This window comes from Halichoeres trimaculatus, unplaced genomic scaffold, assembly GCF_033239565.1.
Source record: "Halichoeres trimaculatus isolate MK-OKI-2021-1 unplaced genomic scaffold, fHalTri1.1 fHalTri1_scaffold_18, whole genome shotgun sequence".
Classification (NCBI taxonomy): Eukaryota; Metazoa; Chordata; class Actinopteri; order Labriformes; family Labridae; genus Halichoeres; species Halichoeres trimaculatus.
The window spans coordinates 11,712,251-11,739,217 of record NW_027437196.1 but is presented as its reverse complement, the minus strand read 5'-3'; the positions used below and the strand labels follow the sequence as shown (position 1 = coordinate 11,739,217).

The 26,967-nt window shown below is 40.1% G+C and overlaps 2 protein-coding genes across 2 annotated transcripts; one reads left to right on the top strand and one right to left on the bottom strand.

Moving 5' to 3' along the window:
* chst2b (carbohydrate (N-acetylglucosamine-6-O) sulfotransferase 2b) lies at positions 1–2,415 on the bottom strand. The gene has a single exon (XM_074692941.1). It carries the CDS (start codon positions 1,853–1,855, stop codon positions 458–460), a length of 1,398 nt encoding a protein of 465 aa, XP_074549042.1. The 5' UTR covers positions 1,856–2,415; the 3' UTR covers positions 1–457.
* A 3,216-nt stretch (positions 2,416–5,631) lies between these two features.
* On the top strand, positions 5,632–25,653 carry trpc1 (transient receptor potential cation channel, subfamily C, member 1). The gene is made up of 13 exons (XM_074693263.1): positions 5,632–6,214; positions 6,901–7,055; positions 7,153–7,254; positions 7,346–7,548; positions 11,608–11,739; positions 11,935–12,130; positions 14,254–14,590; positions 16,424–16,563; positions 18,875–19,024; positions 23,960–24,144; positions 24,265–24,466; positions 24,829–25,023; positions 25,141–25,653. Exons 1-13 carry the CDS (start codon positions 6,049–6,051, stop codon positions 25,366–25,368), a joined length of 2,391 nt encoding a protein of 796 aa, XP_074549364.1. The 5' UTR covers positions 5,632–6,048; the 3' UTR covers positions 25,369–25,653.
* The last annotated feature ends 1,314 nt before the right edge of the window (positions 25,654–26,967 follow it).

The following is a 26,967-nucleotide window of genomic DNA, read 5'->3' as shown; positions in this document are numbered from 1 at the left end:
TTCTTTTTTTGTTTTTTTTTTAAATCATATGTTCTTTGTTTTTTGTTTTTCTTTCATTCACTATTTTCACTTGTACAGACAGTATGGAGACTGAAAAAATAACAGATTTTTTGTAAGGATTTTAACATTCAAAAATAACCCCAAAACATCCACTTTGAAGTGTCATCATAACAAGATACATGGATTATACAGTTGTTCTCTTTTTCATGGTTGCAGCTTCATTTTTTAGTCATCATCTGTAGGCCTTTGCACTGTCAAACACATCAGATATTCCAGTATAAAAGAGGTGGTCCTTTCAAATATCACTGCAAACAACTGAGGGAAACATGATACATTCCAAATGTGGCTGGCCGAGCTCCTCCAACACTGATTTAAAGTAAAGCTTTAATTCCACAATAAGAGGAAACGGCACTCGATGCAAAACGAACATTAAATTAAAAGGTCTTTGGTGCTGACTTCACAGTTTGGAGTGCGTCAGTAGTGATTTGCCTAAGTCCTTTGCCTCCCCGGCTGTTCTGACTCTTTCGTACCCTAACACAGACATGGCATGGTGACAGTAGTCCTCCACTTGTTTGATCTGCTGGATGCTGAGCACTGTTCTCCATGCACTAGCAGCTTGTGTGGCATTCCTGGAGGAGACAATGAATGGCTTTGAGGAGGAGCTGGAGCCGCTAGTCATGTTCAGTGCAAATGACTCAATATCGTGGTTGGTGGTGAGGTTGGCAAAGCGGTAGATGTTCCGCAAGGTCTTGACCGGGCTTTCCACCAGGTCCTCATACCGCACAGCCATGTACTTCCCCTTCAGCCAGGTGGGCGGGTTTAAGGCAGTCCTCAAAGTCCTGGAGGTGCGGTCACAGATCACTTCCATGGCTCCTATGGAGTGATAATCCGAGCCGTCTTTCTTGTTGGCTTTGTGACCTGGATCTACGAAAGGTATCCGGCGAAGTTTTGGGTCCCTACTGCGAACCACCTGTAAATTCTCCCTTATTAAACCATGCCTGGATTTGATCCTTGAGTTAGCCACTGCCCGTGGGTCTCTGACTAGGTGTATCACCTTCAAGTCCAAAGAAGGATCCTCCATAAGAGGGGCCAGCACATTAACGTCCAAAATGCGAACCCCTTTAATCACTATAGTGTTATATTTGAGGCACTCCTCCTCCAACAGTCTAAGGCTCTGAGGGGGGCACTTTTTACACACCTTATCATCCACCATCCCCACCACCTCCTTCCTGTAGGCAGAACACAGAGGATAGGAGCACACCACTTTATTGAGGGTGGCCCCAAACAGTCCCAAGGAGGTGAAATTCTTCCCCCCAGGGCTGTTGTAAAGTTGGAAAACAGACAGATCACAGCGGTACAAGGAGCTAAGCATGTCCCTGGCTGCTCCTTGTAATGACACTGCATCACCAGGGTACAGTTTCTGCCAGATGTGCCACATCGGCTCATACAAGAAGAACACTTCAGGATTTTGGTTAAAAAGCTCCCCGAAGAAAGACGACCCTGACCTCCAGGTGGTCAGGACGTAGATAAGCTGTCTCTTTTTAGCCAGGGAGGGCCTGTACAGGAAGCGAATGTCAGATCTGCTCTGATAAGTGGTGCTCCTCATCTGATGATTGCACTGCTGTGGCTCTTTAGTCCATTTATAATTAGCTAAGTTGAGCATAGTAAGCACCAGCAACAAGAAATAGGCCATAAATAACACAATCCTCTTCCTCCGGAGGACTTTCATCACGATCCCCGGCTGTGCTATTATCTTGGTATGATTCCTGTAGGTTTTAAGCTTCCTCCCAAAGCCAGCATCCTTCTCCCAAGGCGCTGTCAACTTCAGTGGTTGATGATATTGTTTGCCTCTCATCTGTGCCGGAGGAAAGTGGCTCTCACCACTTGACCAAGCTGCTTACATTGACTGAGCGTGGAATGAATATACTGGGGATTGATGCCCAGTTGAATCAGCTTCTAAGGTAATATATTCACCACCAATTGGAAATCCACAGCACGATATTTCGTTTTCACTGCACTGCGCAATGTTCTTCATGGGAACGACGGCTGCGAGGAGCGTTAATGTTTCCCACATCGAGCGCTGCAGTGATTCTGCGTGTGGCCCGTGTTCAAAACAAAAAGCAAGAAGCCCTCATCATTGTAACAACCGCCCTGTTTGTTCATGATCAGCGGAGGCATCCCTGCGCAGTTATCATCCGATGCATCCTTCCAAATGCAGCCTGCAAAGACTGCACGGCGGACAATGAAACTCGTCACGATTTGACGCGCCGGGCTGCAGCTCAAATAAATCCCGTTCCTGACATAACGGAGCAGTAAATAACCCGGTATCCACAGTAACCGCGTATGGTGAAAGATTTCACCCCCTCTCTTCCTGCTCCTCTCTGCTCGTCCAACTAAAACAAACTGGACCGATTCAATCACAATACAGGGATCAAGTCCCACCCACCGGGATCCGGGATTGGCTCGCGCTGTAGCGTAGAGCGTCAAACTGAGACGCCATTGGACACGGTGCGCGTCTGTTCCTGCTACAAGGCTTCTAGTCTGGCTCCCACAGATCACAGCAATGGAAGACTATGAGAAATGATGCTGTTGTTATGTTTCACAGAAGTCTGCATCCCTGTGACTATGCTCCACCCTTCTTTTTAAAACACACAGCTGCGTGCTTTCCCAGGTGAGGGCCTTTTATAGGATGTGATGGGATAGGTTCCTCTTTTGTCTTGAACTGTTCCTCCAACGGGAAAGAAAAGAAGAAAAACTACCTGCATCTCAAAAAAGAAAAAAATATAATCTTTTATTCACTAAGTTAAATTACTTCAAAAAGGGACCAATCAGCATCATTTCTTTTACCAGATACGACCTCAGGAGGGAAGCTCAGATCTATAAGAATAATAAACTAACAATCAAATTCTAATACACACCTTTTTAAAGATTATGTTACTTTAAATGTACAACAGGGATATTATTTGTGAGAAAAAAAAAATATTGTAGGAAAGGAAAAAATCTACAACTGTAAAGGAACACTGCAGTGTTTTTCTCTCTGAATCTATTGGCAACCAGTCAGCACTGGTGACTGGCACTCTTCACAGGCAGAATCAGCTGAAATCTGACATCTGGCAGCTGTTTCCCAGGAAATGACAAGTCCTAGGACACTGTACAGCCATGTGTTTGAACACGGGAGACCACATGCTCTGCAGATTGAAAATCATCTCTAAGAGGCTTGACAGTTCGGGATTACAGCCTCGTATGGCTCAATAGCACAAAAGACAGAGTGAAAGGCAATGGGCCCTTTGACCCTTGGTGGGAAATCTATTGGCCCTTGATAGCATCCAGATCAGATCCATATGGTAATACTAATGTGATTTTATATGATGAAATTTTACCATCAAAATCACATTTGAAAAAAACAAACATGAGTGGTGTGTTTGTCTTTGCCCCTGATTTCTGATTGTGCAGCTTTGTGTTTCTTCAGACATCTGCTACAGATCAAGTAAAGCTGCCGTTTCTGCCTCCAAATGAGCTCTGATGGCTTTGAGTATTAGCCTGTACAATAAATAATTACTATTTGTGGTGTGTAGGTCTGAGCAGTGATCTGTCTACCCCACAAGCATTCATTTTATAGTACTCTTCCAATGCGGATGTTTAAAGTGTAATGGCTTTGTGTATGCTGCCCCCTGCTGGATAGTTGTGCAAACAGGTTAGACAAAGAAATACATTAACAGATTTTCTTGACACAACTAGACCTCAGTATACCTCCTAGGCTCATTGGAGTGACTAAACATTTGAGTGAAAAAAATAGACTTTTTGTAGTTTTTTTCTGCAGCAGCTTGTGTTCTATGTCCAAGTTTATACATAAGTATTAGTGGATCTAATACACATAAAAAATAAGGAAACTGTAATTAACTGACTTAAAACTTATCATCTCTTTGAGGTTTCATAGTGACCTCATTTTGTATGATTTATTTTAATTCCAACAATGTTGTACTTCTTGTACTTTCCCCATTGTGGGGCCTTCCTTGGGTTGCTGTCGCTGGATGATAAAGTGCAGCAATAGTACCACCTCCTTTAGTCGTAAGTGTAATGGTTTAAAACTACAGTAGATGGAGATAAGCGTCTTCCAAAATTCTCATAGCATGTTACAGCGCCACTGTGAATCTTTAGAGGCTGCATCTAACTTGTCATGAGTCTTTTTTGATCTGTGTTCTCTTAAACTGTATTTTTCGGTTTCAGTGTTTCTTTTCCAGTTGGAGGAGAAGAAAGAGAAAGAAGACATGTGACCACTGAGTAAGAAACCCAAAGCATTTGAGTATTACTGTATTATAGAATGCAACTTATTAGTGCTACACTGAATTTAAGCTTTATTACATTGCTTTTCTGTCACCCGTTATAGTGAACAAGTCCATACTTCATATAATGGTAAATTATCAGATGTTAAAAAAAAGTCTTACACAAGACATTTTATTACATTTTATTAGAAAATGTCATTTTTGATTTTTAAAATGATTATTTTGTTATAAGAGCTCAATTTTACTTACATTTCAAAAAGATTTATAAACCTTATAGATGCGTTATTCTATTTTGTTGTTTAATTTCTTGGCCTTTTGAACCACCCATTCATATTTAATTTAGATGATAAATACTACAGATGCACTATTTTAGTTGCATGTTATCAGTATTGACCAACACTGGCTTAAATACAAACTATTGGACAGAGGTCAACACAGATATAACAAACCAATAAAATAATGGGCAGCTGCTCACTTGATTAAATGCCTTTTTGTTTGAAAGCAATTGTAGATAATGTATTTGCTGTTTTAAGTACTATATTTTTCTTATTTTGCACAAAGTATGAATACTACATAACAAGTGTGATAAGAGTGCACACCAATACAGAAGAGAGTTGTTCTCTACACTAAAATGTGTAGAGAACACCAAAATAACACCTGTATCAGTATCGGTAATCAGCTAAATGAGTTGTAAAATGTCTAAAGGTATTGGATTTAAAATAAAATCCAGTATCTTTCATCCCTATTGAATACTGTAGACTGTGTACTGTTTAGCATGAACAAGCTGAACAAGCTGTGCTTTCTCTATTTTTTAAGTCTCTCTTGAGTTTTTCCTACAAGATACTGTATATACTGGTCTCAGTGAGTCTCACATACTGATCCTATATGCATGGATATGACTCAGTGCCAAGGGGACAGCTTTGCATATCTCCCATATGTGCTCTCTCTCACAGTCTGCACAGTGCTGACCATACAGTCCAAGATATTTATCTTAATCTCTTTCCATTATTCATCGTATGCAATGAATTTCAGTCGTGCACATCTGTTTCCTGAACATAACTGGGGCATAAACATTGCTTCAGACATTGCTTGCTATTCTATAAATGTAACACTGGCTCACATTGTAAGCAGAAGGTGAATATCCTGAGCCAACGTGCAGCTAATTAATTAAATCTTCATACATTTGTGAGATATCTGTGAAACTATTTGGTTTTAGACGATTCACTGTATCATTGTTTAGGCTGCACGCGCACAGTCAGAACAAAGCTGCACTTAATGCCTTGTTACGTAACCACGAGCTTCACAGCGGCTCTGCGCCTGTGAAGTGCACGAGCAGATGGAGGAGGAGACATGCGCAGTAGGCGCCCCATCAGCAGCATCAGGACCAGAATGAGCCTCAGAAGCCCGCGTTGCGAGAAGATGGTGCGTGTAAACACCGCGAAGGATGTGACGGTGTAGTTCAGTCGTCGTTTACTTTCACATGACGAAGTTTGGTAGTTATTTAACACAAAACAGACGAAAGAAGGACGTGTTTTGTTTTTGTTTTTCAGCGAGCATGAGCGAGAGCATGTAACTGACGCAGCAGAGATGCGACGTCAATAACAACACTAGATGAAATTAGTCCCATGACGACACTTTTTAAGCCTCTGCTGAGCTGCGACACACGCCAAAAACAAAAAAACAACGACGACGAAAAAGAAAGGATTTCACTAATGTCACGTATTTGACGGGCTTTCCTGAGTAATGGTCGCTGGTTCCTAGTGGGATGCACATCAGTGTTTGGCCGTACTCGCTCTCCGTCGTAATGGCAGCTCTGTACCAGAGCACGGACGCCTCCTCTCCGGATAAATTTCTGGCCTTGAAAGACGTGAGGGAGGTGAAGGAGGAAACTACACTGGATGAGAAGCTCTTCTTGCTGGCATGCGAGAAAGGTTTGCTCTCTGATGTCTCTTTATCTCATGTTTTTGCCTTCATAATGACGATTTTTGGGGTCATGGCTTATGTAAATTTTGTTATCAGGGGAGGGTGAGGCTTAAAACAATGATCAATGAAGAAAAAGTAAAGTATCATGTCTGATATCAGCTTTCCTGTGGGAACAATACACCATGACTAACAGCTTGTTAGATCTCAGGGTCACTGCTGCAGAGAGTACACTGTACACTCATACCACATTTTTTCCACTGAATACCTCTCACAGCTGCCTACATGTTGGCTGCTGTCGAAGTTTGCCCACAGGGACTGAGATTTATTTGAAATCGTGTCTGCTTTTTTTGAAAGTTTCTCACCATGCTCTGCAGACCTTTCATGGCTCAAAAAGAAACTGCAAAAGTGCTCAAACCACAAAGGGGCATCTCAAAGGAAGGAGAATGTTTCATTGATAAGTTGCGAACACTGTACAGACCTGCAGCTGCCACTGTGACCATATAAAGCCTCCCAGCAACACACGCCATCCTTTGAGGGAGATGTTATTGTTACAGAGGTTAAGAGGCCCACTGGAGCTGCCAGAGTGTTTTGCAGCAACTCTGAAGTTTCCACAGATAATGATTCACGTTTTTTTCTCACATCTACTTCTGCGACAATGTCTTCATGTGCTATTTTTCTTTACTGTGCTTCCCAGGTGATTACTACATGGTGAAGAAGCTGCTGGAGGAGAACCGACATGGCGAGCTCAACATCAACTGCGTGGACGTTCTGGGACGAGATGCTGTCACGATTGCTATTGAGAACGAGAACCTTGACATCCTGCAGCTCCTCTTGGAGCATGGCTGCCAGGTAGTAAACACGCAAACACACAGGAGACAAAACAAAGGTTGCACAATACTTGCTTTGTTGTTTGCCGTCTTATAGCTTCTAAATGCTGTTTCTCCAGGCGACAGATGCCTTGTTGGTTGCTATAGATTCTGAGGTGGTTGGAGCTGTGGACATCCTCCTCAATCACAGACCGAGGCGGTCCTCAAAGCCCTCGATTGCTGTAAGTCTTCTCTCTCAGTGCTGCATAAAAACCTGATTTTTGTCGATTTCTTGCAGTATTTGGGTTTTTTATTTCACTTTTTTGCTTTCAGAAACTCATGCAGCGTATTCAGAACCCGGAGTACTCCACCACTATGGATGTAGCTCCAGTCATACTGGCAGCTCACAGGAACAACTATGAAATCTTGACCATGCTGCTGAAACAGGACATCTCACTTCCCAGGCCGCACGCTGTGGGCTGTGAGTGCACACTCTGCAATGCTAAAAACAAGAAGGACAGCTTACGCCACTCCAGGTAAACCTCGCAGATGAAAAGCATGATGCTACAGATATGGAGTGGTGCCCCGACTTTGATTCGTTTAATTTGTTCAGTGACAAAGCTCGCAACTGGTATTACTTTCTCCCCATTGAAATGAATTGAAATGTCACTAATCTGTTCCAAATACAGAAAAAAACACAGCCATTTTTTGTTACAAGTTTTTAAATAAGAAAAATGTACTTACAAATAAATATTGTATAAAACCACAAAAAAAGTAGAATTTACTGCAATAAACTGCAACTGCATTTACCATGGACATCTCACATCTTGAAGATGCTAATGGAAGTGGAGATAAAAGGCTGACCTGAATAACTAAGTCTTGTTCACTGATTTTATTGCCCTTACCCCCCCTTCCCACTTTAGTCCAATAGTCCAGTCTTGTGCTGACTGAGCTCATAGTCTGTTTTCTTAAAGGGGACATATCATGCTGATCCGTGATTTAATACTTACATATAAAATGATGAAGTTGAAAACAAGACCTTACACCCCCTGAATTTTCAAAAAATGAGATATTTTATTTTTTCTGATATCCCAGAATGAGATTTGATGCCTCTGAAAATAGGTCATTGACATTTGGCTTCGAGATTTCGACCTTCATGACGACACGAGGATCCTTTCTTTTTATTGGAGTAATCTGATAAAGCAGCTCCTCCTCTGTGATGTCAGTTAGTCACACAACCGCCACCGAGGGATACACCCACCAAGAGCCGAGTATAAACATATAAACTATACATGTTACAGTACCGGTTTGACTCACCACACTGAAGCGTCCTGAGATGATCTGTGTCGAGGTGGATTTTCTTCCTCCTGAGCTGCAGAACCGTCCGGGTCTGACTCGGGGTCCAATACAAAAGGAAGTATCCTACACTCTGCCATTTTATTAGTGCTATCAATGCCTTACGGTGAAGTTTTGGCAAACAGCAAACTCGCTCAGTCTGCTATATTCAATGTGGCGATTTTGTAAATACTGCCATGCTGCAAAAACCGCTCCCCTGGCTCTACCCCCTCTGCCCCTCTGATAGAACTGACCAATCAGAACACAAAGGGCTGTGACGTTGCAAGTTTACTGGAGGTCATTCTCGATACGGAGCGTTTCAACGAGATCTTCAGAATGGCCTAAAATGAGGATATCGAGAACGCTATTGTGGGGCAATGAAGAAACTAAATGACTTGTACCGAGGGCAGAAATGCTTTACAGGCATCCTAGTCTGACATAGTGAAAAGGAGAAACAAGCATGATATGTCCCCTTTAAGCTGCATGTAAACATACTCAGAGTCATTAAATAAGGCTGTTGCATGCCCAGTTGCAACTTTTTGGGGTGTTTCTGTTGGATAAAGTCTGAAAGCTCTGCAGAATAATTGAAAGCACAAATGCGAGCACAACACAGGTGTGAACGATGGGGTATCTGGAGCTGGCTCGTAACCCAAATTTTAGCTCTCAACCTAAAGCAAGAAATCAGCAGAGAGACAGCTCATATCTCAAAAAACTTGTTAGGAGAGACACTCGTTAGTCAAGGTACCACTATAGTTGGCTTGTACCTGACACATTGAAATAAATACTAATATAACTGTTAGATTCACAAAAGTATAGAAGATCATTAGCTGATTATCTACCTAATAGCCTGCTTCCTTGATTATTTCTGAAGTATTTTTTGATTCCTAGAACTTCCCCTCTGGGTGTGTGACAGTCGATGAGATTTATAGCACAGGGGCAGAAACAGCCGTACTTCTATATTTTCCATTACACAGATTCACAGTGATTAATACGACTAAGGATGAGTTTTACTGCAAGAACACGATAAGCAAAGAGATGTGCTGCTTTATTCAGCCAACATCAACACAAAACAAAAAGTTCACACAGACATGAGCTAAATTTGGAAGACCAAGTGTTGTTTTTCACGTGATGCCTGTTATTTTCTGGACCGTTGTTTTGGCTTTGCTCTGGAATTTTGGAGCCATGAATCAGCTGGTCTGTCAGGAAAAGAGTCCCTTAAAGGTACTTGTGAAACATGGTGGCGCCTTGTTTTGATGATAACATCAACCTTTGAGTCATCTTGAGCACCTGAAAGAAATGATTTAGTACTGACCTACTCTAGGTTCATGTTTCTGTCCTGGTTTTTGAAGTTATTCCACTATGGACTGTTGAAGTTGTCTCAAATTGTGGGTTAATTCACAACTCTTTTTGAGTGTGTTTTTTAAATAAAAGCTTGCTTCTGCTTTTATTTAAACAGATTTTTCTTTGAGAAGCAATAAGACAAGTGCTTGAATAACATGAACTACTTGTGCTCATGTCATTTAGATGATCTGTTTTTGTTCGTCAAACATCTTCTGAGAAAATTCCAGTGAGTTAAATCCACACACGTTAGTCAAACGAAAATTAGGTTTACTGAAGCAATGACTCTAATCAGCAGCTACTAATTCACATGCTCTGTATCCTTGACCAGATCCTAATGAGACAAAAGCAGACAGACATTATTCTTGAAAAGGAAAAATAAACACAGTGCAAGTTAAAAGTGAGATCAAGCTTAGTAGAACACAGATCCGGGCATCTTTGCACTTTAACTGAGGATTTTTTGTTGTAATAATAACATTATTTCATTGTAGTATCTGCAGTAGCATATTGGGAAATGTCTTTTTGGTATATCACTGCAAAGAGAAAAGGATTGTGGGGGGAAAGATACAGTAATGATACCGTAAAGAAAACATGGTTATGACACTCAAAATTAAAATACATTAATGATGCTATAAAGTAAAATACAGTAATAACTCTGTAAATCAAACTACAGTAATGATACTGCCTCATGTTAAAGTTGGGGTCTGCTCGAATTTGCGTTACTTGTTAGTAAACACAACATTCAAACTGGGCTCTTCCTCCTTGAAAGTCGAGCCAAGCTTCACTCTCTTTTAGGAAAAAAGCTTTATCTGTTTGGCGTTTCATCTCACTTTGGTTGTGTCTTTCTTTCACCATGCTACATCCGCTATTGTAACTGCTCTGGTTAGCTCCTACTCAAGATCATCAGCATACAAAGTCAGTTGCGCACTGGGCGCTCTGGGATTCGCTGATGCTTACTCTCCGCCCAGAAACATCCCGATACAACAAAAGCATCAACATCCAGGCTGAGGAGGGTGCTGAAGCAGACACGGATACTGACACACATGTATAGAGGCCCGTAGGAGGCGATTAAGCAGGATAATTCCTTTTAAAGTAGACATTTTATTCTTTTAAGAAAATCCTGCAGACTCTACCTTTAACATAGGTCCTTGTGGAGTGCCAGTATACCCCATGAGGCAAGCCTTTGAGCAGGCAGCCCAGATTTGAATCCAACCTGTAGCACCATTCCTGCATATCATTTTCCACACTAACCTTGTTTCCCATTCTATCCACTGTCCTTCATTAATAAAAAAACAATTATCAGGTTAATCAGTCTTTTTAAGCTACCCATAGGTGTGAGAAAGTGTGTGACTGATTGTAGGCTGGGTGACCTGTCTAGGGTGAGCCCTGCTTTACGCCCAATGACAACTGGGACAGGTGACCTTGGAAAAAAAAAGAATTTTGTTGTACTGACATGTGCCAAAAATGTAGACTAGACTAAAAGTGTAAGCATATTAATGAAACTTAATGAAATTTAAAACCTGGGTTCCATGTACTAATGTTTAGTCTGTTCAAAGAGACAGTCCATGGTTGTTTTATTTGATGGAATTGAGAGGTACCACAATGACATCTTATTCATCCAGTGGATTATTTTTTGAGTGTAGATGAGATTTTTGCTGATGTCCTCAGCTGGGCATTTTTATCCTCTCTGCAGAGCAGAGAAGCTTCCCACACACTGAGCTAAATGAATCAGTGGCTGGCAGAAAAACATAGAGGTCAAAGCAGGTAGAAATAAAAGAGCTAAACAGAGGACTGAATGTTCTAGTTTTCTCTTTATTCCTCTCACCAGTGCACATGTCTTTTTGTCATATTTCCCCCTTGCTACATTATACTTTTCTCTGTGTCCGTGTACCCTCTCACGTGTGTTGGTTTTTCTGCATCAGGTTTCGTTTGGACATCTACCGCTGCCTTGCGAGCCCCTCTCTCATCATGCTGACAGAAGAAGACCCCATTCTCAGAGCCTTTGAGCTGAGTACAGACCTCAAGGAGCTCAGTCTGGTTGAGGTAGAGTTCAGGTATGGGTGCCGTCGGCTGCAATCAATCACATCAGTGCACTTTTATTTAATTTTTTTATGCCCAAAGATAAGACTTCAAATGCATCTACTGAAGTAGAGACCGTGAAATTTGAAGGCCTATTCCTTTTCTGTCTGTCGTGATTATGAATCCAAATCTGTTATGTAGTGCGATTATATCTAATTTCCTTGTTCCAGGAACGACTATGAGGAGCTGGCAAAGCAGTGTAAGATGTTTGCCAAGGACCTGCTGGCTCAGGCTCGAAACTCTCGAGAGCTAGAAGTGATTCTCAACCACACATCCAGTGAGGATCACGTCGACAAGAGAGGCTTACTGGAGGAGCGCATGAATCTCAGTCGACTTAAGCTCGCCATTAAGTACAATCAAAAGGAGGTGAGCAGGGATATGTTATGCTTTGCTTGATAAATAAGTGTTGTTGATTTTGATTTGCAAGAATGTTGAGATAACAAAAGCAGACACATCAGAAGAGACGATACACAGCTACAAACAAAAGGAATAAAAACAACATTTGCGATCCACATATTTTGTTTATAGAAATTACAAATACTTTCTGTTTTTTATTCTACAATATGACAAGCTCATCTGCCCCAGCACACCATGTGCTTGTCTCTTTGAAATACGAGTTGGCAGGATAAAGTAGTTCCTCCAGGCAACAGCAGTCAGAGACAAACTGAAGCTGGAAGTTTGAGGCTGAGGGGCATTTTATAGCTTGGAAGGCTCAGTGTGAGAAGTGTTAAACTCATACATCACCTGAGAGCTGGAGGAATATCATCGTTTCCTGCTGGAGGAATAACACAGTAAATATTCCTGAACATAAAAGACTTACTCCCTTTTACTGAGGCTTATTTACGGTTTGTGGCAGGATCGTACATCAGAAATACACCGATGTTGAAGCCTTAATTGGGCATGCATCTTTTCACATTCACATTTACTTTCTCCTGATTGTGAACTCATTGAAATTGTTTCTTTAAGATCTCAATTTACTGATTATAATTTTTGTAGTGGAAAAATCCAAAACAAGCATGGAAATCTGCTTCACTGTTCTGATTACTGCGACCTATTACAGTGACGGCCTGTAGTGCTTTTTTTGATATTTGTTTTTCTAGATCAGTTAAAAACCATCCAACAACCATGACAGTACAAGTTTGGATACCTACATATAAGTTGCTTTTCAACTGCAAAAACTCTCTCTAAGAACAAAGGACTTTTTGAGAAACTGTTTACTTTTTAACTGAAGGAACTACTTTCTTAATGTAGTACTTGGGCAACTGAATTAGCTCTTGAAACAGCCCTGCCAGAAGGTAGTACTTCCCAGAAGTCTAGGAACTATAGGGTGCAGGGTCTGCAAATAATAAGACTCATTAATGCTATGCAATGAGAAAAACAGCTTTGTTATCTGAGATATTGACAGGAAAACAGGAAATTAAGTATTAATCAGAGATAAACATTTCTTCCCAACCAAAGTATCAGGAACTTTTAGTTCCTGCAACCTTTCTTCCAGGAACAAAATTACTCTCTGGCTTGCTGTAGTTTTTATTTTTGAGGCCAGAAGTCCCTTGAAGATGATAGAAATCAGACTAGTTAGATGTAGAGAGAAAATAAAAGTAATTGCACTAAACCGCCAGACCAGTAGAGGGCAGTAAGAAAATGACAAAGGCTGTTAAAAACAGATGACACCACGCTCAGTTGATTGTCTCCAGTTTGCAGGGATTTTTTTTTACACTGTAACTACATGAGCTTATAAAGACACATTCACACGATTAAGCTCAAAGAAAATGATTGTTTAGGAGTTATAAACCCACTAGAATCAAAGGAATGTGTAAAGTTTCTGGAACTCTGGAAAGTACTACCCCCTGAGTGGAGCCAATTAAATCTAGACCCTTAATTCCTATGGTTGAAAAGCACATAATTCCTGAAGAAGAGCCTAGTTTCTTGGGTAAGTTCCTGCAGTTGAAAAGCACCAATTGAAATACAATACATTAAGAAGGACATACCTACGTAATATTGAAACAAGCATTATTTATGATGAAAACCTGTGTCATGATGAACTTGTTAGCATATTTTACTGTGGGAAGAGCCAGGTTAGGTATTTCCCAGCTTTAAAATTTAAAGCTAAGCTAAGCTAACAAGTAAAGTTGCCCTGAATTTAGGAACAAAAATAGTGTATGATGGCCACATAAGACAACCAGAAAAACAGACTTTTGGTCATTTATCATGTGGCAGCAGCAGCAGAGTAAATGTGCTAGCAGAGAGTGTAACATTACCTGGAGCTACAGTGACCAAGCAGTTTCCTATTATTTTATTTTTTGAGGTCAAGGGTCGAATCATACCCAAGCAGTTAAAGATGACAGTGTGTCAAAACTGCCTCAGTGTGCAATAAGTGTTGTGCGACCCAAACTCTGGCTGTAGTGGAATAATTGACAAATAGATTACAGACAGTATCTTGATTTAATCCAACAGGCTGAATTTTGCTAACTATGACACCTCTCTTACAGTTCGTTGCTCAGTCAAACTGTCAACAGTTCCTCAACACCGTCTGGTTCGGAGAGACAGCCAGCTACCGCCGCAAACACACCTGTCTGAAGATGGCCACTGTGCTGAGCGTGGCCATGCTGTGGCCTCTGCTGTCCGTCTGCTACCTTCTCGTGCCGCGCTCCCGCGTGGGCCAGATTATCCACACCCCCTTCGTCAAGTTCATCATCCACAGTGCGTCGTACTTCACGTTCCTGCTGCTGCTCAACCTGTACTCTCTGGTCTACAATGAAGGCAAGAAAAACACCATGGGCCCTGCGCTGGAGATGATCGATTACCTGCTCATCCTGTGGATCATAGGTCAGCTTCTTCACTCACTCACTCACTCACCTTAGCTGTCACGCTTTGAACAATGTACCAATCAACTGTATTTATCCCATGTGTTGTGATTAGCATATGCTTTAGCTTTACGGGCAGATTTTTAAATTATATTCTAATCGTCACAAAATAAGTTATCTAAGAATTAATCATCACATCAGAGTTTAATAGAATCACTTTGCAGAGTGAAAATGAGAGATTTCTGATATGATCATGCCTAAGTCCAATATCCTGTATCCATAATTCTATCAGGCATGACATGATAAACAGCTGTTTCTGTGCAGAACAGCAGAAAGCCCAGCCTGACTGGATTAAATCTGTCTGTTCTCCTCCTTAGCTGCACCGAAAACAAACTGCAGCTTCTTCTTTCTCCCCTGTGGCACATCTAAGTGCTGGTCCACATACTTTCAAACATATATGTGCAGGAACCACGTGGCCTGATAGTGACAGTCGGAAATTTACTCCATCTCTCCGGGGTAGGAACTCTCTACACTCCCCTTCTGCCAAGAAACCATTAGCATGATCATTCAATCGCTTTAATGGCCCTGCCTCCCTCAGCACGGATATTTATCTCATGGTTGCAGTATCATACTCGTCACCAGTAGACACAAAAAGCCTCACAGTCTTTGCTCATTGGTCCAGGTTTCATCTCTTTTTCACTATTGCTTTGATAAATCAGCCCAATAACTTCACCTGACAGGTTATAAATGGATGTAGAAGCAATTGACTTCCATTATTAAGCATTATAAAGATGGTTGTGGGGTAATTTGCAATTTATTTCGTATATTGCTTGAGTGAGATCAGTGGATGATCCATTAGAGAGAAGTGTAATGGTTTTTTCTTAGGCTGGAATAGCCCACTAGAGGGGGAAAGATTCCTTAAGGAGTGCAAAAAGAGAGGATCGAATGTCAATTTTGATAACTTGAGTTGTTTTTCCTTTAGAGCTGCTGCTGCTTTAAAACATGATGCAAACATGGATTTAACACATGTATTTGACTTTAAATCATAAAAAATACACGCAGGGTTAGTTACAAGACAAGAAAAGGGGATTTTATTTAGCTAGAATGTCAAAAACAACAGCACAGAGAAGTGAAACAGCAGCTTCTCATTTCTTTGGGAACCCATTGTTCTCGCTGTCTCCCGCGCTGCCCCCCTCATCTCATCTTTCTCCAGTTCTCTCCATCCTACTTCTCCCCTGAGCCAGACGCCTCATATTATGGAGAAATCAAATGCTGCGACTGGGAGTGGGTCTGTACTCTGGGCTACACACACAAAAACGTTTATACTGAAGGATTTCTGTACTACAATTTCAATTCACATTGTGAAGAAAATTTCAAGATTCTACTAACCAGATAAAAAGTATCAAATTCACTGAGGGGGGGGGGGATATTTATTTGCTTTTTGTCTGCGTCAAAGCCTGGTTTTCAATTGTTGACTGTATTTTCAAACCATGGCAACCATGGGAGCATTCAATCTGATTCATCCAGATCAGAGTTTGTAGCTTTAACATGAAATTTTATCATCCCTGTGAGAGGAATGGATGGAATTCTTTTTGGACACAAAGTGGACACTAACACCCTTTTTAATTTAATCCCCACACCTCCCTGGATCGAACAGATGACACATTTTCAGCACATTAATCTTTCATTTTACGAGTTTCATACATTCCTGTTTTCCCTCAGCAGGATGTCTTGTGGCTGGATGTGGAAAAGTTTCAAAAGAATTAGAGATGATAAAATCAGAATGTGTTTTTCCCCATTTTGTGTGTTTTATTTGTGTTTGTGTGTGCTGATCTGGACTCCTGCTCTTCTGTAGGGATGGTGTGGTCTGATGTGAAGCGCCTGTGGTACGAGGGGCTGGAAGACTTCCTGGAAGAGTCTCGAAACCAGCTGAGCTTCGTGATGAACTCCCTTTATCTTGCTACATTTGCCCTCAAGATAGTTGCTCATAGCAAGGTACGCACACATCACCTACTGTCATTGATTTAAACGATAACCCTAATTTTTTCTTTGATACTTTTTGAAAGGATTGAAAGACTGCTCAGCACTTGTTTTGAGGAGCAACCTACTTTAGAAGCATTTCCTTTTTATAAAATAAAAAAAATGAGATGATCATAAAAAAGATATTCATTAGTAGCCAGCACCCACACAGGTGTTTCACTTATTCTGAGTAATCAGGCCTCAGCTTATCTTGAAGCCAAGGGAGATGTCACTGAACTTAAGGTGTTATTTTTCACACCTTAACAGGTACCAGAAGGGATTGAAGGAGATGCCAATCAGGCACAGTTTACAGTTTATCCCTCCAAGAAATTTTGAAAAAGAACATTTTTAGCAGAATAAATTGAAGCACCTGAAGAGTGCAGAGTGTAGACTAAATGAAAGTGTACAATTTGAGACGAATTGGGAAGTAAGTCCAACCAAATCTTCGGCAGCCTCCAAGTAATTTAGCTAATAGTCCCATGGTACCCTCAAGAGAAGAGAGCAAAATGATGTCAAAAGTTTAACCTGTGGCTATATTTTGAATTAAAAAAAAAAAAAAACATTTACCATGGAGAATAAAAACATAAAACTTATGGAAAACTCTTCATGTGCAATTCAGGCAGTGAGCTGCAGAAAAAAAGATCCTCAAAACAGATTGTTAGCATAGCTAAGAGCAAATACTGGAAACAGAGATTAACAGAGATAAACAACTAGCATGATTCAGGCTAAATATTAAAAACGCACTTACTCTGATGCATTAACTGGCAAATCAATCATATCTGATCCAGAAGTTGTGTTGCTTTGCTGTTTCTTGGTGGGCTTGACAGCTTCAAAGCTAGCACATACGTTTTTATAGATATTTTAGATGTTTTACAGATACTCATGGTGAAGAGGTTTGAAAAAAAGTAATGTTACACGGTTAAACTAAGTCCACCCTGGATCGAGCACTTCTTCTTCACTTTTTAACTAATGCATATTATCACCACGTTACAGGTTGTGTCACATACAGTTATAATAAAACATACCATTTAGGTACTTCGCATCTTTAGCTTACCCTAATCTTGTATGTTTAGCTTATAAAGAGCTAGCAAGCACGCCCTAAGGAGCTTATAAAGATTTTGCAACTGCAAACCTCATATTAAGCTCAGCCAGTTAAATAGACAATAGACTTAAAGCCAGAGGTTTGGTTGCTTGAGTATTTCTTAGTGAGGACTTGATATTACTCTGAACAGTCAGGTTTGCTTGACTCAACACTAAGCTAAGTGTCTGCTTCTGGAAGGATTGACACCTCTGTTCAAATGTAACCATCAAGAAATAAGGTGAATTTATTTCCCAAAAGTTTATACTTAAACTCTATGATGTTGTATTGACTTTTAGTATTATTAATGAAAGTTTGTAGGAAAAAAAGGGTCAAGCTAGTCTCATCCTGATGTAGCTGCTAAGCTTCTAAATATTTCTTTCTTTATGTTTTGTGACTGTTTATGTTTATCGCTTCTTCACTGATTTAATACCATAAATATATGTTTAAACAGACTAACTGAGCACTTAGCATAGGTATCTTTAGCTAAGACTAAGATAATCAGAATTTTGCAAAACAGAAACAAAAATGCAACCCTCATATTTCGCTTAGACGTTTTTAATAGACACAAAACCAGGCGTCATGTTGCTTCACTGTTTCTTAAGCGGTACATATCATCTAGGCTTGCTAGCTCAAATGCTAAGTTAGCCTAAATATATGTTGGCTGGAAAGAGTAAGACTACTGTTCAAATACAGCTATCAAGAGAGTGAGTAAATGTGTTTCCCAAAGGTTATGCTCTTGCTTCAATGGCAAAATGTCTGTATAACTTTCTGAGTTTTTTTTTTTTTTAAGAGGAAAGTCAAAAAAAAGTATTAAACTGTAGAAGTAGTCGCCCATTCTTATGTTGTTTTTTTCATCTTGATATTTCTGTGTATTTTTTGGTTATGTGACTCACTTCTTCACAGATTTAGTCCCATAAAATAATGTTTAAATAACACTCCGTTTGGGCACTTAGCATTATTAGCTTCATCTTATGCTCTGTTTCCATCAATCTGGTATTTTTTCTAGCTAATCAAGAGCTAGCGTGCAAGTTTGCTTAAGCTTATCAGGATTTTTCAACACAGAAGCACAATTGCAGCTAGTTTTATTCTGAATATAGACTTTTTTTCTGTTTCAATGCCGTGAGTGTTTTATTTTGCTTATGGTCAGCAGCTTTACTTGACTTGTTTAGTGCTGTGTGTCTCAGTGATTTTTGGTTTAATTCACAGTTCAAGAATGTGGAGGACACAGAGAGGAAGAACTGGGATGCCTTTCACCCCATCCTGGTGGCTGAGGGCCTGTTTGCCTTTGCTAATGTGTTAAGCTATCTGCGACTCTTCTTCATGTACACCACCAGCTCCATACTGGGGCCACTGCAGGTAGGAAACTACTAATGACATTAAAGATGTTTTTGATCTCCTACAAAAGCAGATGTGACCCCTGTTGACCTTTGACAGCATGTAATGAGAAAGAAAAATCGTATGCAATTGTTATAAAACTGATTTATTTTCTATCAGTCTCCCTTAACTCAGTACAGAAACACATACACCACCCACTCATCCGCTCCCCCTCTCTCAGTGAAGTGTGAACACTCAAGGACAAGCCAACACTAAACATCACACCAGCTGTGCCCAGCAGTATCATAAGCATCATCATGAGCATTAAGTTAAGCACAGTGAACCCATGCAGCAGATGAAAGTGCTCCGGGGTAATAATATGCACATGATCAACCGAACACAACATCATCAAAGAGCTTTTTAGCTTTATCGCCACATGCGCCAGAATTTCCATCATCTGCATTAAAGAGAACAGTTTGGTGTAAACAAAATAGATTACTCAAGAATACTTGTGTTTAGGTTGCTTGGTTGACGCTGAAAGAGCTGTATCTATACAACAACAACACATTTTTAATCTTCATCACATCCTGGCACAGTATGTGATAAATACAGTTAGTCGAGTCTGTTGGTAACTGCATATTTTGGCTGCATGGGGAGTAAAGAATGAAGAAAATAGTGAGCAAAATCAACTGGCTTCCAGAAACTGAAAATGCATTAGCTTTTACTCTTTCAGATTTAGTTCAACTTTATTCTGTTTTTACAAACTCTCATTTCATTTCTTTCAAAAGTGTATGGAAAAATTTAGCCAAATAGTTTCGCCAACCTGCTTTTGTTTCTCTTACGTAACAGAATATGAATCAGATTTTAAAAATCAAACCCATAACCTGACAGAACTCTTGAAAAATCCTTCCACATAGTGTTGTTTATCGCTCAGCCAGCTGGAAGAAAGAGACCGAAAAGCCAGCCAGCGTCTAACTTTGTTTTGGCAGATCTTCACTTTCCCCCTGTTTGTGTGACTTTATTACATAAAGGTATGCACTGAGGTCAGTCTGCTAGCAGGGATGCCTTCCTGTCATTAAGCTGGGGTGCTATTTGCGGTTGACTTATAAAACACTGAGGGTTCCCTGTAGATTGTTAATGAGCACTTTCTGCTTTAATCTCCTACGTTTCTCTGCCTCCTTTTCTCCCCTTTTCTGTCCTCTCTCGTTTGCTCAATCACTCTGTGACATCACTGTCTGGCTTGGCAGGATGGAAAAATTATTAGCTTTGGAAATAGATGCTGCAGTGTGTTCATGTCACATGTCAGACACACCTCCCCTCTAATACACACGTGCCCACGCATTTCCCCTCACTTGTGAGTGTGCACTTCCACCAGCTCCGGCTCACACAGTGAGACAGTGAGGCAGTGCTGTGTGGGTTGCGGTAATGAAAGTTCCTCTGATTCCAACGTCCCTAAGGAGCCAGCTCACGTTTCTGCCGGGTAGTGCCCCCTGCTGAGGTTGGAAAGAGTGACTGAGAGTGTGAGTGTGTGCCTGTGTGTGTCTGCTTTCACCAGGGAGTGTTCAGTGAGCTCACTCATGGCCCAGACTTAACCTCAGGAACGGTATTTATCTCCCACATAAATTATGGAGGCATGTATGAGTGTGTTTGAGAGAAAGGAGATGTAGGTTTTGCCCCAGTTTCGGACTTCATACAAACTATAATCAGGTTGTTAAGTTTTTTTCCCTCTCTCATTGAAAATTGTAAAATATTGCAGATTTTATCAGTTTTCTACATCTGGTGTTGGTGGATACTTTTGTTATGCAATGAATTACAAACAGAGACTCAGATGGATGAAGCTCAAAATAAGTTAGACACAAGAAACTTTTCAGAAACATCCTGGTTAAAACTTAATATTGAAAATATTGGAGATGCATTTGCCTCTTGCCAAATTCATTGATTTATTTTTTCTTAAATCAAGTCAGTTTTCTCAGGATACAAAAATCAAATTTTTCAAGTACTCATCAATACTAATAGCAGTTTTAATTTAAAATCTTCTCTAAACACAAGTTTGAAATTAAAAATTGTGTTCTGGCATCTTGATGCTTTTCTAACTATGTAAATTGAAATAAAATATAAATATATTTAAACTGTCTGTATTATTACTTTAGGGGATTATAAATGTGTCAATGTGCAGTGAGTAAAGCAGGACCTACAACCTGATGTAGTTTTCCTCCTTCCTGGTATTTTAGCTCTGCCTAGCATAAATGCACAGTCAGTCGGCTTGCATGATGTAGCACACATGTAGCTTCTGTAAACACAAAAGAGCATAGAACTTAATCAACAAACCTGTTCTATAGATCACCCTTCAACACCAATATCCAATCTATCAGTCAAAAGTCTGTCATAGGGCTACCCAATGCCGGGATCAGAGCAATGTCATTTTTTCTGTGGAAAAACCATAAAATAACTATGAGTGAACAATAAGTGTTACAGCAAATAGGGATGGGTATTGATAACCAGTGACACGCCACACATCACTCACTCTCACCAGTCAGCTGCAGAATTTCTTAGACAATGGTGGAGAGAGCGAAGAAATCAAAAGCTTGGCTTTACTTTACCAAAAAAGAGGCTGACAACCCAAATTACAAATTGTGCAACACTGTAATATCACAATAGGGTGGCAACACCACCCACATTAAAAAAATTGTCAACGCAAGGCAGTAAATCCCAAGGAAAGGGTCATGTCATATTTATTTACTTATTTACTCAATAAAATGTTGACATGGAAAACCTGTAATGCTACTTTTTGTACACAGAAAATTCACAGGAGGAATTGATAAGGACATCCATAAAGAATCTGACTGATAACAGCATTGGAATCAATCAAATATTTTCTATACCCATCCTTACAGTAAAATGTAACAGTATTCAGAGAACATGCTGTTTTATCAAATGATATGACTAAAACCGCAAACCAACACAGAAAGCTATTAATGCAATTTTTGTAGTAAGTATACAGGATTAGGGATGGGTTCCTTTTACATTTGAAACTATGGTATTTATGCCTAGTACCTGGCATTCAGTATTGGTACTCAACAGTACCAATTTTCCGTACTTTTTTGTGTTTATGTGGTTAAAAATATCATTTTTTTAATAACAAAATCTCTTTTTTTAATTTTACATATTTATTCTTCAATATATAACCTTGCAATGCTGTGTTCATGCCCAGCATGGAAAATCGCCTACTCTCCCACTCCCTCACAGTTACAAGGATGCGTTTAGGTACCCTAAACATGGTACCTTTCACTTTTACATGAATCGGTACCCGGTATTTTTGACAGAATTCAGTTGGTACCTATAACAGTACAATATCCAATACCCTTCCCTTTACAGGATGGAAGTACATAAAGATAAATCTAGATAGAAATCTGGAGGGTACGTGCTTCTTTATGTCCATTAGTCCCCAGTATAAGTAATATCTAACAATAGTACCAATAATAATAATTATGTTATTTACAGAGCACTTTTCAAAAACAAAACAGAACAGTCATACAAACATAAGCTAATGCAAAGATTAATAAAAAAAAACAAACATTTCAAAAGGAAAATTCTCAATTTAGAGAAATCTAACTGGAATAAATTTCGAATAAAAGGGAAAAAGGTCAAATTTGAATTAAAGCGAAATCAGGAAAGCCTCTGACCCCTCTCATTTTTAGTTTTCATGTTGGCCTTTATAATGTACAGAACACCCCTGCCTGGGGGTCTTAGGGTGCATTTCACCTTGTACAGGTCTGCACAGAGAAAGCGGAGCTTTGAAAATAATCAAAGTCAGTTGTAAAACACTGGGAGCCAGTGTAGAGAAGCTCGTTGAGGAGTGATGTGATCATGCTTCTCGTCTCAAACTGAAAGCCTAACAGATGACTTCCGTACTAACTGAAGCTGTTAAAAAGGTCTGAAGCAACCATTGCTAAGTGAAGAAATCAAAGCATGTTAGCATGAAATGCAGCATTGAATACAATGCTAGCAAATACATTTATTTCATGTTTTCATTGATTTTTCTCTTGTTGTGTTTTTCTGCATAAATGTACCTGTAATCCATGAGAAACTTCTCTAGATTGAGAGCTCCTGCCCTCCTTCAGTCCAGCTCAGTTTGTCCTGTAACTAAGTTAGGCTTCCCGTCACGCTGGGCGAGCAGGGAAGCCCCTAAATCAGACATTTACAAAGTGAACTCACTGCAGGGATTTAGGCATGACAAGATAATGAATCACCCAAATAGACTAACCCTTCTCCCCAAACAAGCTGCCTGGGTTTCAGAGTAAACAGCCCTGTCGCCGCTCACCTTGAGGTGCAGGGAGAGTGGTCATCCCTCACAGTGGAAACCGTGTGTGTGTTTGTGAAACCGAAGCATGTCCTGACCTTGTTTGAGCATTTCAAGGTCCGAGCAAACAGATAAGCCACTCAGGACTATAAATAGTTGGTTTCCAATGGTCCGAGAAGACTTTCCCTGTCTTCTAAAACTGTTTTGGCTTCTTCTGTGTTTGTTTGGCTTCCCCCAGGTAGGGCTGGAGTGTGACAGCTGTCGAGATGTGTTGCTTTTTCCACTTTCTCAGAGGTAAATGTGCTAAATAAGCGCAGAAAAATAGCTACAAGAAAGAACACCAAAGAGTCACACACAAGTAGAATTAAGGTTGTGTATATGAAGCAGGACGCTAATTTTTCACAAGGAATAAAAGTAATAATGCTTTCAAAATGTGGTTAGCAAATGTTCTGCTTTGACAGCATCAACCTCTCAGTTGGTAAGGATTGAGTCAAACTCAGTCAGGGCCAGACAAACTGCCTGTCTGGTGTAAGATCTGACCCCAGCTCGCCTCTTTGATAATCAGGATTTCCTGGCAGGAAACTGACAGACAAACAGAAAAACCCTCACCCATGTCTGTTGGATTAGATCAGATCAAGCAGAAGAGGATTAACACACAACTAATTATGTTTCCACAGATCTCTATGGGTCAGATGCTGCAGGAGTTTGGAAAGTTTTTGGGCCTCTTCCTGTTGGTTTTGTTCTCCTTCACCATTGGGCTCACTCAGCTGTACGGAAAGGACCAAAAAGACCCAGGCAGGAACCAAACCAAGGACTGCACGGGCATTTTCTGTGAGCAGCAGAGCAACGATGCCTTCCACACGTATGGGCCAACCTTAGTCTGCCAATTTTGGACATTTTCTATCATAAAACATGTCAAGCTTTAGATACTTCTTTGTCTTTTACAGCTGATTTAAGACTTTCTGATGAATGTCTGTTTCAGATTCATGGGGACCTGTTACGCTCTGTTCTGGTACATCTTCTCCCTAGCACACGTCGCACTTTTCGTCACCCGCATCAACTACACTGAGGAGCTGCGCTCCTTTGTGGGCGCCATGATCATTGGCACCTACAACATCGTGGTTGTAATTGTGCTGACCAAGCTGCTGGTGGCCATGCTCCATAAGAGCTTCAGACAAATCGCCGTGAGTATAAAGATGTAGTCTCTGATTCGTCAGGGGTCATTTTAGTTCAGCTTGGAACCAAGAGTTAAAAACATTTTCACTAACTGTTCAGATTAGACTTTTCTGATTTCTCTAACTCACCCTGAAATGTCTCCCAGATGCTTTAAAGTATTTCTTTGGAACTCTGCAGCACATTTTCTTCTCTCTTGAACCAACAGTTTGATTTTGATTACGCTAAGTATAAACAACTCATTGACCAGAAAAAGCTGGCCACTGAAGGATTTGCATAATTTCTTGCATTGTCAGGATTCCATCTCTAAATGCGACACAGTGTGTGAAAGTTAAGTCTCACATTCTTGTGCTCTCCTTTTTTCGACTCGTAGAATCACGAGGATAAGGAGTGGAAGTTTGCTCGGGCCAAGCTGTGGCTTAGCTACTTTGACGACAAGTGCACCCTGCCTCCGCCGTTTAACATCCTCCCCTCCCCAAAGACCGTCTGCTACCTGGTGACCAGCATGAGCAAGTGGATCTGTTCGCACACATCAAAGGGGAAGGTGAAAAGACAGAACAGCCTTAAGGTAAAAGAAAAGAAAGGCATGATTTGACCATTTTCTGCACTATTTCATTCAATCTCTCAACATCTGGCATGTGCGATAATGTCTTCTTAATCTGAATCATTTTCTTTTTTCATCCAGGAGTGGAAGAACCTGAAGCAGAAACGTGATGAAAACTACCAAAAGATCATGTGCTGCCTGGTTCACCGCTACCTGACCTCTACACGGCAGAAGATGCAGAGCACAGATCAAGCCACCGTGGAAAACCTCAACGACCTGCGCCAAGACCTGTCCAAATTCCGCAATGAGATGAGGGACCTGCTGGGCTTCCGGACCTCCAAATACGCCATGTTCTACCCAAGGAGCTAAGAAAAAAAAGACTTGATTTCTCCTCCTCTTACCCTTCTTCTCTTGACAAATCCTCTGCTTCTCATTTATCCGGGATGCAGTGAGCATGTGCAAAAAAAAACCTCTGCTCTTTTGAGTCAAAGAGGCAGATTTTAAACCTGGAACTTAAGTACAAAATATTTATTCTCCACCAAAGCCTCCAGACTCAGGCGCTCGATGTATTCTTTAGCTGTCTTACCTTTTTGTAAATAAAGAAAGCCATTGTTTTCGACAGAAAGCCAAATAAAGATTTATGGAAAAATTCAACTTTAACGCCATAAAAGCTGATTTAACTGAATACAAATGCTGCTTAATTATTGGTTTGTTTTCCTCTTGAATCTGATCTTTTGTCACTCAGGCTTTAAATCCAAAGATCTGTCAGCTCTTCAGTTTTGCTTTGAGGGATTTAGGAGTCACATTACACACTCCTGATTCATCCTCATGCACTGTAAACCACAAAGTTCAAATTATTCCGTTAGACTAAGCTATGAAAACTTAAAATTTGTCAGTAAGTACAATTTACTCACACGTCTGAGTTTTCAGTGTTGAAAATGATGATTTCTGAGGAGATTTATATTTTGTTACTGTTTAAGTTATCACAACTTAAAATCATTAGTTTGTGACAACCGTGAGTGAGGAGGCAATGCAGTCGATATGAGACCCTGCTGTACATCTAGACGTGCAGCAGAGGCACAGGTTGTCTGTGCTTCACATTACACGGACTGTTTGTCTGTGTGTTACAGCATGGACCAGCTGTCTGTGCCCCTTGTGGCATCGATCAGCTGTCCATGCTCTATACAGAAAAATAAATATGTCTTTTTACACTTAATTTCAATATTGACCTAAATTACATCATAGTCCAGTTAAATTTAATTTATTATTAGATTAACCATTAGGCACACACTGCAAAAGTCAATAGGTACAAGACCCTGTGCCATGGAGCACAGACCATCAATCAGAACTGTGGGGCTCAAACAACGTGTGCCCCGTGAAGAACAATATTTCAGTGTACAGCATGGTCTCATATCTACTGCCTCCCTCCTCACTCACGGTTACCAAAGCTATGAAATTGCAGCTCATTTTTGTTGTGATGGCATTTGTAACCATGAATGAGGAGGGAACGCTGTGGCTATGAGACCCAGCTGTGCTTTAAAATGTTATTTAATTTAGTTGTTAAGATATGCCTCAATTTTTTATGACTTTGATTTTACTTTTTTATAATTATTTATTCATATTTTTTATATAAATTTTTATAATCACTTTTATATAATTATTATTTATCGTTACATTTACTAAATTCATAAGGCAAATTTATTGTTATCACATCTTTCAGTTTTAAATAAGGTCAACTTATTGTTTTACAGTGATATGCAACATTTTTTAACATTACTTAATATTTTAATTTGTAATATATTAGCATTAGGTTTATTTGATTAAAGACATTTAATAGAATGATTTTCCATCATAATCATAATTTTTTAAGATGTTTAGTTGAATTAAATTATTTCATTACTCAGTTTTTTCAAGGTAACCGGTTTACAAGCATTTTTCAAGTAAACTCAATTTATCCAGATTAACATT